This window comes from Aegilops tauschii, chromosome 6 (genome assembly GCF_002575655.3).
Source record: "Aegilops tauschii subsp. strangulata cultivar AL8/78 chromosome 6, Aet v6.0, whole genome shotgun sequence".
Taxonomy (NCBI): domain Eukaryota; kingdom Viridiplantae; phylum Streptophyta; class Magnoliopsida; order Poales; family Poaceae; genus Aegilops; species Aegilops tauschii.
In genome coordinates this window covers 34894105-34909386 of record NC_053040.3, presented here as the reverse complement: position 1 = coordinate 34909386, position 15282 = coordinate 34894105, and the positions used below count along the sequence as shown (strand labels likewise).

Below are 15282 nucleotides of genomic sequence, written 5' to 3'. Positions count from 1 at the left end.
GTCATAATACAATTACCATCAAATATGTTCTCCATTCCCCTAAAAAAGTATGTTCTCCACTAAAAAAAAGTACCATCTAAAAGTTTAGCATGTACTACTCACGTATGTTGACTGGTCACTAGGTGGTAATAGTTTTAATCTCGTTACCACATTTTGCTTAAACCCTTACTAAAGTTAGTGACGAGACATACCGTCCAGTTAGCCGCGGGGTGTGCCGGCCAGCTCCGGTGCGGAGGTGCAAAGCGTGGCAGCCGGTAACGAATATTAGTTCTGTTATTACTATATTTCCTTCTGCGCTTTACCGTGGTTAGTTATAGGGAAACGTTTAGTTTAAACCGGATGATTTTTCTGTCCCGGTAAGCCGCCTCGTACGCACGCCACGTGCCCCCCAGTCCATCGCTTTTTCCTCCCACCTTATCCCTTCCGGCTCCTCCTCCTCCACTCGTCCCCCTCCTCATCTTCTTCCTTCCTTTTTTCTCCTCCACCTGCTGCTGCAAGGAAGAGCTGACGCCGGCTAAATCCACATCAACCATGGAGAAGCTCCCACCTGGGCGTCACCAGGATTTGACTTACCAATGTGAAAGGTACCGTGCCAGTGGTTCTATCATTTAGATAGAGAGTGATCTTTCCTTCTTGTCGGGGCATGGGGTGGGGGGGGGGGGGAGGGGGGATGGACGACGAAGCATCCGCCCTCGGCGTCGCATCCGTCGTCACCACCGCGTGCTGCGTCGCCCCATTCCCCATTCCCCGTCGGCATCGTGCTGCGTCATAGCATCCGCCCGTCGCCGCCGCGTGCTTCGTCGCATCAACCGCATTGCCGTCGTGCTGCGATGGAGCACCGCCGAGCCGGAGGGGGCGCTGTAGTGAAGCTTCACCGGAGGCCCTTGGGTGCTGCCATGGAGCTTCGGCGAGGGTAGTCGGTGCTACAGCGGAGCTCCAGCAAGCGGTGGGGCGCTGCAGTGAAGCTCCGCCGGCGGGGCCGTCGGGTGCTGCTATGAAGCTCGCCGCGTCGGTGCGGGCTGCAGTGAAACATCACCGACGGCGTCGAGTGCTGCTATGGAGCATCGATGGACCGCCGCCGCGCCGGCGTCGGTGCTGCAGTGAAGCATCGCCGGCGCTGCAATGGAGCTTCACCGGCGAGCCTGGAACTGCACTACAACAGGCGGTGCTGCATTGGAGCTTCACCGGAGCCCCTGAGCTGCGATGCAGCGGGGTAGGAGCTGCAGTGTAGCATCGCCAGCGCCGTCGGCAAAGCGTCGTTGCGCTGCCGGCGAGGGGGGCGTGGCTCCTACTGCCAGCATGCAGCCCTGCGTCCCTACGGCGATGCGGTCGTTGCTTCCGTTGACCCGATTAAGCGGCTCTAGGAGGATGCATCGAACGGCTGGCGACCCGACTTATTTCCCCAGGAAATCAGTCGGTTGACGCCTAGCATCGCCCTTAGTTATATGAGCGGCTGAGCGGCGTGCGGCGCGCGCACTTTGCGTCCGAAGCGTAGGATTAGAGTTTTTGCGCGCACGCTCTATATAATATTAGTGTTACTATTCATCATTCAGGTGCAAAATAAGTTATTCTTCGTCCGAGGTAATCTTACGATAACTTTCTAAATAAATTATGTTTAGAATATAAATAGTTACATGCATATTGATTCAATACTCCCTCTCTCTCAGTTTACAGGGCGTGCACGTACCCCTAGGTCGTCAATTTGACCAACCTAATACAAGTCATATATTATAAAAAATATACCAATACAAACTTCAGATGTTCTATTTTTAAATGGTATAATTTTTGTGTTATATAGTTTATATTAGGATGATAAAATTGGCAATCTAGGTATACGCGCAGGACTTGTAAACTGAAACGGAGGGAGTATGTAAAATTTGGTTAAAAAAATATAGGTTATAAGACCAGAAAATCACGTATCATGTGTGTTTTACACTATGTTTTTACATTCGTAATTTTACGTAACATAAAATATTATTTTCGGCAAGTACATATTTTCTTACGTTCTCTCTTTATGTATGAAATAAGACAAAATTTACGAACGTAAAAATACGGTGGCATTGATATCAAAACAGAGAGGGAGTGAAGAATAACTATTCCTCACCCAGGGTGACGAATAACGCGACCCTAAACGTAGCTTCGTACCCTGCTCTATCCGAAATCAGAACAAACTCTCTCTAAAAAAATCACAACAAAGTCAAGTAGGACTCAAATCCGGTTTCAGTGGCCGGAATCAGGTATCTGAAGTTGGCACACACAACCAATAAATAAGGGCACTAATCTGCACCGGCGCACCGGCCCAACCGTTCGGCCGGTCGCGTCGGGGCCGTTGGATTTGAGCCGTGTCGGCCATTGGATCTGGTGGAAAAAAAGGGTTTGCCCCGCAGCTTCTTTTTCCTCTCGCTGGAATCACATCTCCCGCTCGGTGCGCGCATCCTCTCCCCTCCGGTGACTGACCTCGTCGCCAATCCCCACCCCCGCCGGCCGTCCTCTTCGCCGGTCCCCATCCTCGCCGGCCGTCCTCGTCCGCCGCCGAGCTCGCTCGAGTTTTGCAGCACCTCCCCGCTTGCATCTTGCGTGCTTCCTTCGGTTCCAGCTCCGGACACAATCATTGCAGCCCCCCGACGAAGCTGGTTCCAACATCTTAGCGCCGCCGCCGGCGGCGGCCAATACCACCCCCTTCTCGCTGGATGCAGCTCCAAAACACGCCCTGGCCAGTTGCAGGTCCTGCCGATGCTGGTTCCAGCATTGCAACCGCTGCTTCCAACAAAACAAATCCCACAAATCACAGATCTCCATCAAATTTGATTATAGCAAAAGAAACAGCCGGTTCCAGCAACAAATTACTCCGGTTCCAGCAAAAATCCCACAAACATCAGAATCTAACAAATTTGATTGTAGCAAAAGAAACACCCGGTTCCAGCAAAAATTCCACTAACACCAAACTCCAACAAATTTGATTGTAGCAAAAGAAACAGCCGGTTCCAGCAACAAATTACTTTGGTTCCAGCAAAATTCCCACAAATCATAAACTCGAACAAATTTGATTGTAGCAAAAGAAACAGCCGGTTCCAGCAACAATTTAGGCCGGTTCCAGCATAAATCCCACAAACATCAGATCCAACAAAAATTGATTGTAGCAAAAAGAACAGGAGGTTCCAGCAACAAAAAAGTCCCGTTCCAGCAAAAAACAACACGTTGCCGCAGAGCTCGCTGCCCACGCTCGCAGCACCCCCCGCATCGCCTCTCGTCGGCACCGCACGCACGCACAGCTGCCGTCGCCGTCGCTCCATCACCTCGGGCATCCAGCCCCCTCTACTGACACGCGAAGCGGGAGAGTGGGTTGGGCACGGCTTGTAACGAGAGAAAAGGGATGAGTTCGCCGGAGAAAGCCGCCGACGGGATTGGTTGGAAACGCCTAGAAGCTTCGCGCGGGCGGGGCGCGGAGGTGGTGGTCATCGGTGGTGCCGCTAGCCGGAGGTGCGGTTTGAGGAGAAGAGATGCTCAGCTCACGAAGAAATGAATGACGGGGAAGCTTCGCGTGCGTACAGAGGATAGCGCTTCGCGTCCAAAACGATAAGGCAGCGTGTGTCCAGCGTGCATGTGAGTCGCACGATCGAGAACGATCATGCGGCGCGCGTCGGACCGGCCGAGTCGTTAGCCGGTCGACCGGCCCCAAACATTACCTAATAAATAAGCACAGGCATAGGTCGATCAATACATATCGAGGTCACATGTCTCAAAAAAAAAAAACATGCCCAAAAAAAAAAACGACGCTGGACGTCGGACGCAGCGATGGATCCACAAAGCATCGTCTACAGAGACTTCCCCGCCGACGTGCTGGCGAATATCCTGATGCGCCTCCCGCCCAACACCCGCCGCCGGCTCCGCCTGGTCTGCCGGCACTGGCGCGACGTCGTGGGCACGCGCACGGCCAACCTGCGGAGCCGCGCCAAGATACTCGTCGCCGCGACGGGCACTGCGTACGTCATGGACAACCTATCGGCGCCAGTGAAGCCGAGAGAGCTGTGGGCCGACGCCCTCACGGAATACCACTTCAAGGAGACGAGCGTGGTCATGAGCGTGGTCGGCACCTGCAATGGCCTCGTCTGCCTGTGTGATGACCAGAAGAAGCTCGGGGACGCCATCACCGTCGCCAACCCTGTCACCGGCGAAGCGCTGAGAATCCCGCCGCTGCCGCCGCCGCAGCCTGGCGCAGACATGTGCTTCGACAGGAGCTGGCACGCGGCCTACAGCTTCGCATACCTCCAGACCTCGGGGCTGTACAAGATTGTGCACGTCCCATGCCACCTGAACCGGTCCGTTTACGACATGGTGCACGTGATTACGCTGGGGGAGGCATCCTGGCGGGGTGTGCCGGCCGGCTCCGGCGCGAGATGCAGCCTCGGCGACAACATCGTCAGTTTCGACGGCGTGACGTACTGGACCACGCCGGAGACCGACAAGGTCATGTCGTTCGACCTCGAGGACGAACGCATCGCGCCCATCATGTCACTACCCTCCGTAGTGCTGTCCAGCTCCAAAAACGGCAGCAGCTGGCACCTAGCAGAGGTGCACGGGAGGCTCGCCATCGTCTTTAGCAATGTCTCACCGTCAATGGAGACGACGGAGGTCTGGGTAATGCAGGGTCGTACGGCGGGGCAGATCAGGTGGAGCCGCTGGTACATCATCCAGATTAGAACGCCACGGCACGGGCCGCGGGAGCCGTCGAGAACAAAGATGCGACGTCTCACGTGGCCGCTCCTCGTCCACCACGAGCAGATCCTCACATGGGAGTGGTCATTGTATGAACGAGATCGTGTCTTGTATAGGCACACACCGATCGACGAGGACACAAGAATGGCGAAGCACGGCATGGTGGATATCAGCGACAGGAATCGGGGGATAGTGGTTGCCAACATTAGTATGGTGCCGCACCGCAACGACCGCGGGCATTCGCTTACGTGGAAACCAAGGAACCATTGAGTGCGTACGGACCAGTTCACCGGTTAGTGTTTTGGCGAGAAAACATATTGCTTAGAATTTTGTTAAAAGGTTGTTAACCGCGAGTCAATTTTTAGGGCACATGTTAGATTTTTCAATGGAGTGTTTAGTCAAATCTCAATCGGTGTCAATTGAGTTGTCAATCGATAAATGAATGGGCCAAGTAAGCATAACTCAGACGGTTAAGTTTTTTGTTCTAGACCAGCCCATCCGGGATCAAGTCTTCATCAATCTCGAGATGTTGCTCTGGCTAAGTATCTCAAAGGTACTCATAAAGGTAGGGTATGCGTGCGTACATGTAATTGTATGTATGTGTGGATGGGCATATGCATTGTATTGTGTTAAGAAAATCGATAAACGAATGGACAAAAAAAATGCAAAAATGTCCTTCGCTGATGCAAGGTTTTGGTTACCGAGTATCAAAAACTTACTAGATCGGGATCGCGCCTTGGCGCGAGGGTGCCGGTCCCAGCGTTTTGCTGAAGCATGTAACGACATGTAAGTAGGAATCCAGGTATAGCATTTGCACTTATACCAGATAATAATAAAGTAAGAAACATTTAATTGTGATAAAAGTAAAACACAATGAAGCTCAAGATCATCATCAGATTATAAGACAGGATCAAATTCGGTACATTCATACGACCACGAAAGATAGCCATTCGACATAAAGTTCAAAACAAAAGCGAGAAGACATAAGAGGAGGTAATAAGAACATGAACATAATAAAGGAGAGGCAACTACGGAGCCATAATCACTAAGCATACTAATAAGCACTAGTACAAAACTGGACTTTGGTCATAGGGCAATATTCACATTAGTCCCGGTTCAGTCACGAACCGGGACTAATGTGAGCATTGGTCCCGGTTCGTGCGGCCAGGGGCCTGCCGGGCCTCGTAGGGGCATTGGTCCCGGTTCGTCCGGCCCCTTTGGTCCCGGTTGGTGGGACAAACCGGGACCAAAGGGCCACGCTCCTGGCCCACCACCCTTTAGTCCCGGTTCATACTACAAACCGGGACTAAAGGGCTGGTCCTAGTTGCGGCCAGTGTTTAGTCCCACCTCGCCAAACGAAGGGCGCTCACCCCAGTTTATAAGCCCATCCCTCTCTGCCTTTTAAAGTGAAAATAGATGCCCTTATACATGGAATTTGACCTAAATTCACAGTAAATTTCATAGAAATTTATTATGAATTTAGGTTGAATTTTCTCTATAAGCGCATCTATTTTCATTTTTTTATATTTATAAAATAAATAAACATTAATAAAATAAATAAAACTAAATAAACCTTAATAAAATAAAATAAAATAAACTATAGTAACTACAATAAATAAACCTTAATAAATTAAGTAAAAATAGCAGCAGTAAAATAAGTAAAAATAGCAGCAGTAAAATAAATAAAAATAAAATAATTAAAGTAAAATACATAAGTAATTAGAAATAAAATAAATAAGTTTTTTGTTGTAAGTAGAAACAAAGCAAAACAAATAAAGCAAAAGAGAAAAAAACAGAGGAAAAAAATATGCCACCTACTGGGCCACCACGGCCTGAATACGACTAGAAACCCATCCATGGGCCAGGATTCAGGCCCGCAGAAGGCCCAGTAGGCCCCACAGGCAAAGAGTGACAGAATAGGCCCGTAAGCCTGCATTTGAGAGGAGCTCGAAGTGGTCAGCGCAGCTGCGCTTATAAACCACTGTCGAAGCCTCTCGGCTAGCGAGGTGGGACTAAACATCCCACCGCACCGCGCCAGTTCCAGCACAAGGCCTTTGGTCCCGGTTGGTGCCACCAACCGGGACTAAAGGGGGCATTGGTCCCGGTTCGTGGCACCAACCGGGACCAAAGGCCTTTAGTCCCCGTTGGTGCCACGAACTGGGACCAATGGGTTCCCTATATATACCCCATCGCCACAGCAGAGCACTCCAGAGTGCTCTGTTTTTTCTGGCCGGCGAGGGGAGGGCATTTGGGTGCTCTAGCTCACCTCCTATGCACATGAGGTGTTCAATGAAATGTCCGAGCCACACTAGTTAATCTTTGTCCTCTCGAAACTCGACTTTCGAGCTCCATTTTCCCCGAGATTTGTTTAGGTTTAGCGGTCCGTCACGTCCCGTCCCCGTCTTCACCGCCGTCGATCGCCCGCGCCAATCTCGTCGCCAGCACCACCGTGGTGAGCCTCTTGTTCTTATCTTCTTTCTGAAAGGAAAAAATTCTTACTTTAGATAGTTACTTGTCTAATTTTGTTACTTTTATTATTCCTTCTTATTACATAGTGCGATGGTTTTGGTATCCGCCCCCGTCGGCCCTCGTCCTGTCTATGATTCGGATGTGGTATATATTATCTTTTTATAACTATTTGGTTCATTTATTGTTTATGACAAATATACCGACAAACGTGACATAGATTTTATTTATCTAGGAGGTGGTTGAACCGGAAATTCTAACCGACCCTATTGTCGAGAGGTTAAATTTAGTTGAAGAAGAAAACAATTATTTGAAGGAAAAAAATAAAAAAAAATTGAGGAGGAGAAGATGATATTGGAGTTGCATGTTGCGGATGTCGTCGATGATCACAAGATCAAGATGGATGCAATGCGCTTGAAGATTAGAAAGATTAGAAAATATGCCATTCATACCGAGGCTTGGTATCATTATGCCGTTGGATCAATTGTTACCTTGGTTGCGATTATGATCGCATTTGTTTTCGCATTGAAATGTTTTACATAGTTTCAATGTATGGTTTAATTAATTAGATGCTCTGGAGAGCTATATATATGTTGTTAGATGAGAACTATGTATGTACTTTGGTTTTAATGTGATGATGAACTTCTATTAATTTGGTCACTTAATTATCTATTCATGATGTTCTGTAATGGTTTTTGACACACTTAATTATATATAATGCACGCAGATGAACCGGCAATGGATGTACGGTGACAGACACACCTCCGAGTACATTAAGGGCGTGCATGCTTTTCTCGAAGTGGCTGAGGCAAACAAGCAGAATGGTTTTATGTGTTGTCCATGCCCTATATGTGGGAATACGAAGTCTTACTCTGACCGGAAAATCCTTCACACCCACCTGCTTTACAAGGGTTTCATGCCACACTATAATGTTTGGACGAGGCACGGAGAAATAGGGGTTATGATGGAAGACGGCGAAGAAGAAGAGGACGATGACAACTATGTGCCCCCTGAATACGGTGATGCTGCAACGGGGGAAGCTGCTGAAGATCAAGAGGAACCAGTGCCCGATGATGATGATCTCCGCCGGGTCATAGTCGATGCAAGGACGCAATGCGAAAGTCAAAAGGAGAAGCTGAAGTTCGATCGCATGTTAGAGGATCACAAAAAAGGGTTGTACCCCAATTGCGAAGATGGCAACACAAAGTCGGTACCGTACTGGAATTGCTGCAGTGGAAGGCAGAGAATGCTGTGCCTGACAAAGGATTTGAGAAGCTATTGAAAATATTTAAGAAGAAGCTTCCAAAGGATAACGAATTGCCCGACAGTACATACGCAGCAAAGAAGGTCGTATGCCCTCTAGGATTGGAGGTGCAGAAGATACATGCATGCCCTAATGACTGCATCCTCTACCGCGATGCGTACAAGGATCTGAACGCATGCCCGGTATGCGGTGCATTGAGGTATAAGATCAGACGAGATGACCCTGGTGATGTTGAAGGCGAGCCCCCCAGGAAGAGGGTTCCTGCGAAGGTGATGTGGTATGCTCCTATAATACCACGGTTGAAACGTCTGTTCAGAAACGAAGAGCATGCCAAGTTGATGCGATGGCACAGTGAGGACCGTAAGAAAGACGGGAAGTTGAGAGCACCCGTTGACGGGTCGCAGTGGAGAAAAATCGAGAGAAAGTACTGGGCTGAGTTTGCAGCTGACCCAAGGAACGTACGGTTTGGTTTAAGCGCGGACGGCATTAATCCTTTCGGGGAGTAGAGCAGCAATCACAGCACCTGGCCTGTGACTCTATGTATGTATAACCTTCCTCCCTGGATGTGCATGAAGCAGAAGTTCATTATGATGCCAGTTCTCATCCAAGGCCCTAAGCAACCCGGCAACGACATTGATGTGTACCTAAGGCCATTAGTTGAAGAACTTTTACAGCTGTGGAATGGAAACGGTGTACGTACGTGGGATGAGCACAAACAGGAGGAATTTAACCTGCACGCGTTGCTGTTTGTAACCATCAACGATTGGCCCGCTCTCAGTAACCTTTCAGGACAGACAAACAAGGGATAACACGCATGCACGCACTGTTTAGATGACACTGAAAGTATATACCTGGACAAAAGCAGGAAGAATGTGTACCTGGGCCATCGTCGATTTCTTCCGACCAACCATCAATGTCGAAAGAAAGGCAAGCATTTCAAAGGCGAGGCAGATCACCGGAAGAAGCCCGCCATGCATACCGGTGATCACGTACTTGCTATGGTCAATGATTTACACGTAATCTTTGGAAAGGGTCCCGGCGGACTAGCTGTTCCGAATGACGCTGAGGGACACGCACCCATGTGGAAGAAGAAATCTATATTTTGGGACCTACCCTACTGAAAGAGCTAGAGGTCCGCTCTTCAATCGACGTGATGCACGTGACGAAGAACCTTTGCGTGAACCTGCTAGGCTTCTTGGGCGTGTATGGGAAGACAAAAGATACACCTGAGGCACGGGAGGACCTGCAACGTTTGCACGAAAAAGACGGCATGCCTCCGAAGCAGTATGAAGGTCCTGCCAGCTATGCTCTTACGAAAGAAGAGAAAGAAATCTTCTTTGAATGCCTGCTCAGTATGAAGGTCCCGACTGGCTTCTCGTCGAATATAAAGGGAATAATAAATATGCCAGAGAAAAAGTTCCAGAACCTAAAGTCTCATGACTGCCACGTGATTATGATGCAACTGCTTCCGGTTGCATTGAGGGGGCTTCTACCGGAAAACGTCCGATTAGCCATTGTGAAGCTATGTGCATTCCTCAATGCAATCTCTCAGAAGGTGATCGATCCAGAAATCATACCAAGGCTAAGGAGTGATGTGGCGCAATTTCTTGTCAGTTTCGAGCTGGTGTTCCCACCATCCTTCTTCAATATCATGACACACGTCCTAGTTCATCTAGTCGACGAGATTGTCATTCTGGGGCCCGTATTTTTACACAATATGTTCCCCTTTGAGAGGTTCATGGGAGTCCTAAAGAAGTATGTCCGTAACCGCGCTAGGCCAGAAGGAAGCATCTCCATGGGCCATCAAACAGAGGATGTCATTGGGTTTTGTGTTGACTTCATCCTGGCCTTAAGAAGATAGGTCTCCCTAAATCGCGGTATGAGGGGAGACTGACTGGAAAAGGCACGCTTGGAGGGGGGGACTCAATAATATGCAGGGACGGATATTCTTGGTCTCAAGCACACTACACAGTTCTACAGAACTCTACCTTGGTGACCCCGTATGTCGATGAACACAAGAACAGTCTGCGCTCCAAACACCCGGAGCAGTGTGACGACTGGATCATGTGAACACATCAGGACTTTCAGCAGTTGGTTGGAAACACGTCTCAGAGATGACACCACTGTTTGTGATGAGTTGTACTCGTTGTCCAGGGGACCATCCTCGACTGGATTGACTTACAAAGGATACGAGATAAATGGGAATACATTTTACACGATCGCCCAAGATCAAAAGAGCACCAACCAAAACAGCGGTGTCTGCTTTGATGCAGCAACCGAGAGGGGAAAGGACACATATTATGGTTACATAATGGACATATGGGAACTTGACTACGGACATGATTTTAAGGTCCCTTTGTTTAAGTGCAAATGGTTCAATCTGTCAGGAGGCGGGGTACAGGTAGACCCACAGTACGGAATGACAACAGTGGATCTGAACAATCTTGGGTACACTGACGAACTGTTCGTCCTAGCCAATGATGTGGCACCGGTTATCTATGTGAAGGACATGTCTACCAGACCGAGGAAAAGAAAAGATAAGGAAGCGAATACATCATACGATGAGCCAAAGCACCACATAGTTCTTCCAGGAAAAAGGGACATTGTGGGAGTGGAGGGCAAGACAGACATGTCTGAAGATTATGAAAAGTTTCATGAAATTCCTCCCTTCAAAGTCAAGGCTGACCCAAGCATCCTGATAAACGATGAAGATTATCCATGGTTACGGCGCAATAAGCAAATGACACAAGCGAAGAAAAAGTGAAGACTTTCTCCCGCAACTATTATGATGATACCATGCCAACTTTGTAATAGACGAGTATGATACCATTGTCCGTTTTGTACAAGAAGTGCATCTAGTTTTTGCCGTAACCCTCTCAACTTTCTTGCACATGCTATGTGGATGAAATGATGATACCATGCAAACTTTTAACCTTTTCAGAGTTCATTTGAAATGCTTTTCAATTTTAGGGTCTTATAGCTCAAAATAATTAGTAAATTCATGAAAAATAACAGGCCAAAAATTAAAAATTATGCCACCTACTGGGCCACCACGGCCTGAATACGATAAGAAACCCATCCATGGGCCAGGATTCAGGCCCGCAGAAGGCCCAGTAGGCCCACAGGCATGTACAGAGAGGTTAGGCCCGTAAGCCTGCTTTAGAGAGGAGCTCGACAGCTCAGGCGCACCGCACCTTATAAACAGGTGCGGCTCTCTCTTAGCTAGCGAGGTGGGACTAAACTCACCACCACGCCGCTGTGCAAGGCCATTGGTCCCGGTTGGTGGCACGAACCGGGACCAATTCCACCCTTTGGTCCCTGTTGGTGCCACGAACCGGTACTAATGAGGCTGTGGCCCCACGAGCACCTTTAGTACCTATTCGTGGCACGAACCGGTACTAGAGTTTCTTACTAAGCAGTTTTTTAGTCCCACCTCGCTAGCTGAGAGGCACTAGGAGCGGTTTATAAGCCCTGAGTGCAGAGACGATGAAGAAGAGGCGCAATGCTCACGTTGCTTAGCTTCAAGCCTTGAGGAATAAGGTAGACTGTATCGAGCTATGTGCAGTGCAATCTACACTATTCCGAAAGGCTTGAAGCAAATCAACGAGCATTGTGCCTCTTTTTTATTTTTAATAACTTATTACAACTCCGGACTTCTTGTGTTCCGACAAAATAAAATAAACTTTAATAAAATTTATGAAACTAAAATTAACAAAGTATTTTCTGCTCAAAACATTATAAGAAACCTCTATTATTATTGAAACTAAAATCATATAAAATTGATGCAACTAAAATTATCGAAGTATTTTCTGTTCAAAATCATTAAAAGCAAAAAAGAATTTTCATAAAGAACTTTTTCTGATAGAAACTTTAATAGCAAAAAGAATTATCATAAAGTAAAATAAATAAGTAATTAGAAACAAAATAAAATAAAATAAATAAGTTTTTTGTTGTAAGTAGAAACAAAACAAAATAAATATAGCAAAAAAGAAAACAAAAAAACTAAATACAGCAAAAAGAATTTTCATAAAGAACTAATGGCACTAATAGAAAGTTTATATTTTTTCTAAAACTAATGGCACTAACAGACAGTTTATAATTTTGCTGACCTAAAAGCAAAAAGAACTAAAAAATAAAGCAAAAAACAAAAAAAAAATAATGCAAAAAAAAAACTGAAAAAAACTAGTTTTATACTAAAGTTAATCACAAACTTGTGATTCACACAAATTTTAAAGAATTCAAATTTTAACAATTCAAATTTGAAAACTAATGGCACTAATAGAAAGTTTATATTTTTTCTAAAACTAATGGCACTAATAGAAAGTTTATATTTTTTTCTAAAACTAATGGCACTAACAGAAAGTTTATAATTTTGCTGACCTAAAAGCAAAAAGATTTAAAAAAATAAAGCAAAAAACAAAAGAAAATAAATAATGCAAAAAACAAAACAAAAAAACTGAAAAAAACTATTTTTATAGTAAAGTTAATCACAAACTTGTGATTCACACAAATTTCATAGAATTCAAATTTTAACTATTTAAATTTGAAAACTAATGGCACTAACAGAAAGTTTATAAATTTTCTGACCTAAAAGCACAAAGAATTAAAAAATAAAGCAAAAAACAAAAGAAAATAAATAATGCAAAAAACAGAACCATAAAACTGGAAAAAAAAATTAAAAAACCTGCCACCTATTGGGCCACCACGGCCTGAATACGACTAGAAACCCAACCTGGGCCAGGATTCAGGCCCGCAGAAGGCCCAATAGGCCCACAGACAGCACAGTGTGACATTAGGCCCGTAAGCCTGCATTTGAGAGGAGCTCGAGAGGGCAGCCGCAGTGGGGCTTATAAACCACTCCGAGCCCCTCTCAACTAGCGAGGTGGGACTAAACTTTTGGCCGCGGGCAGCGCAAGGCCTTTGGTGCCACCAACCGGGACTAAAGGGGGCATTGGTACCGGTTCGTGGCACCAACCGGGACCAATGCCCCCCCTTTAGTCCCGGTTGGTGCCACCAACTGGGACCAAAGGCCGCCGCTTCCCGCCCTTTGCGCTGCTGAAAAGGGACCTTTGGTCCCGGTTGGTGGCACCAACCGGGACTAAAGGGGGGGCATTGGTCCCGGTTGGTGCCACGAACCGGGACCAATGCTCTGAGTATATAAGAAAACACTTAGCGTTTTTCAGATTCATCTCTGCAGTTGCCCTGCCCCGACGACGCCGCCAGGCTGCCCGAGCTCGCTCCGTCGACGCCATCGCCGCCCTCTGCCTCGTCGACGCAGCCGCCCCTGCCCCGACCACGCCGCCGTCGTCCCGCCCCGACCACGCCGCGCGCCCCTGCCCCGACCACGCCGCGGGCCCTCGCCGTGCCTCTGCCTCGCCCTGCCCTGATCGACCACACCGCCGTCGCCCCTGCCCCGACCACGCCGCCGTCGCCGCCCTCTACCCCGACGCGCGCCGTGCCTCTGCCCCTGCCCCGACCACGCCGCACCTCTCCTTTGGTCAGGCCGGCGCCGCCCCCTGCCTCCCTATTTTTTTCACATATATATGATGTTTTTTTCCAGATTATATGTATATGTGTGAGTATATGTATGTGTGTATATCTGATTATAGGTCCTCTTTTCAGATTTTTTGTTTTTTGCATTTTTATAAAAATGTATATATGTATGTATGTTCTCTGTGTATATATATGTTCATGTATGCAAAACATAGATTTTTAGAAAAAATTTATCTATATATGTTCTCTGATTTAGTCCATTTTAGGTTAGTTTCATTTTTAGAAAAGTTTTATATATTTAGGAAAAGAAGGAAGAGAAGAAACAAGGAAGAAGAAGAAAAAGTTTTATATATATGCAAAAGTTACATTTTTAGAAAAGTTTTATATATCTAGCTAGGAAGAAAAGGAAGAAGAAGAAAAAGAAGGATAGGAAAAAAGAAAATAAGAAGAGGAAGAAAGGAGAAGAAGAGGAGAGGAAGAAGAGGAGAAATAAACAAGAAGAGGAAAAAAGAAGAAAAAGAAGAGGAGAAGAAGAAAGGAATAGAGGAGAAGAAGAAAAAATAGATATTTTCTCTTCTTCTCCTCTATTCCTTTCTTCTTCTCCTCTTTTTTTTCTTCTTTTTTTCTTCGATCTTCTCCTCTATTCCTTTCTTCTTCTCCTCTTTTTATTTCTTCTTCGTCTTCTTATTTTTTATCGGGTATGTCGTTGTCGATATACCCCCTCCCGATAACTTCAACACGAGGGGGGGGGGTCAATATACCCCCTCCCCGCCGATAATATTATTTTCCCATGTACGTATGTCGTCGTTGTCGATATAACCCCCTCCCGATAACTTCAACACGTGGGGGGGGGTCGATATACCCCCTCCCCGATAACATTATTTTCCCATGTATGTATGTCGTCGTTGTCGATATATATAACTCCCTCCCAGATAACTTCGACATGATGGACGGTCGATATTTATACCCCCTCTCGACCATGATAACTTATACCACGGGGGCACCCCCCGGCCCTCTCGCTCGACCAAAACTCTCGAGGACACCCAAACCCTAGAAAAAAAACGATGTCGGTTTCCTACCCCCTCCTGTCGCACCCCTACCCTTGAAGCGTTGCCTAGGCCACCCCAAATCCGGAATAAGCTAGGTCTACGTTTGCACTAATATATCCACCTGCTGTCATGTTTGTGTAATAATTGCCATGTTGTAATATTTGCAGAAACAATGGAGCATGGACGAGATGAGCAAGCAGAAGAGGTGTTGGGGGACATAATCTTAGCCGGAGGTGATATCTTGTTGTATCTTAACGACAATGATGGTCTGGAAGAACAGGGTGAAGAAGCAGG

At 47.0% G+C, this 15282-nt stretch overlaps 1 protein-coding gene across 1 annotated transcript; it reads left to right on the top strand.

Moving 5' to 3' along the window:
• Positions 1-3795: 3795 nt before the first annotated feature.
• On the top strand, positions 3796-4986 carry LOC141025763 (putative F-box/kelch-repeat protein At3g20710). The gene has a single exon (XM_073501682.1). The coding sequence runs from the start codon at positions 3796-3798 to the stop codon at positions 4984-4986; it is 1191 nt and encodes a 396-aa protein (XP_073357783.1).
• Positions 4987-15282: the final 10296 nt, after the last annotated feature.

Coding starts and splice junctions, on each gene's coding strand:
- LOC141025763 (XM_073501682.1), top strand. CDS start 3,796: ATGGATCCACAAAGCATCGTCTACAGAGACTTCCCCGCCGACGTGCTG.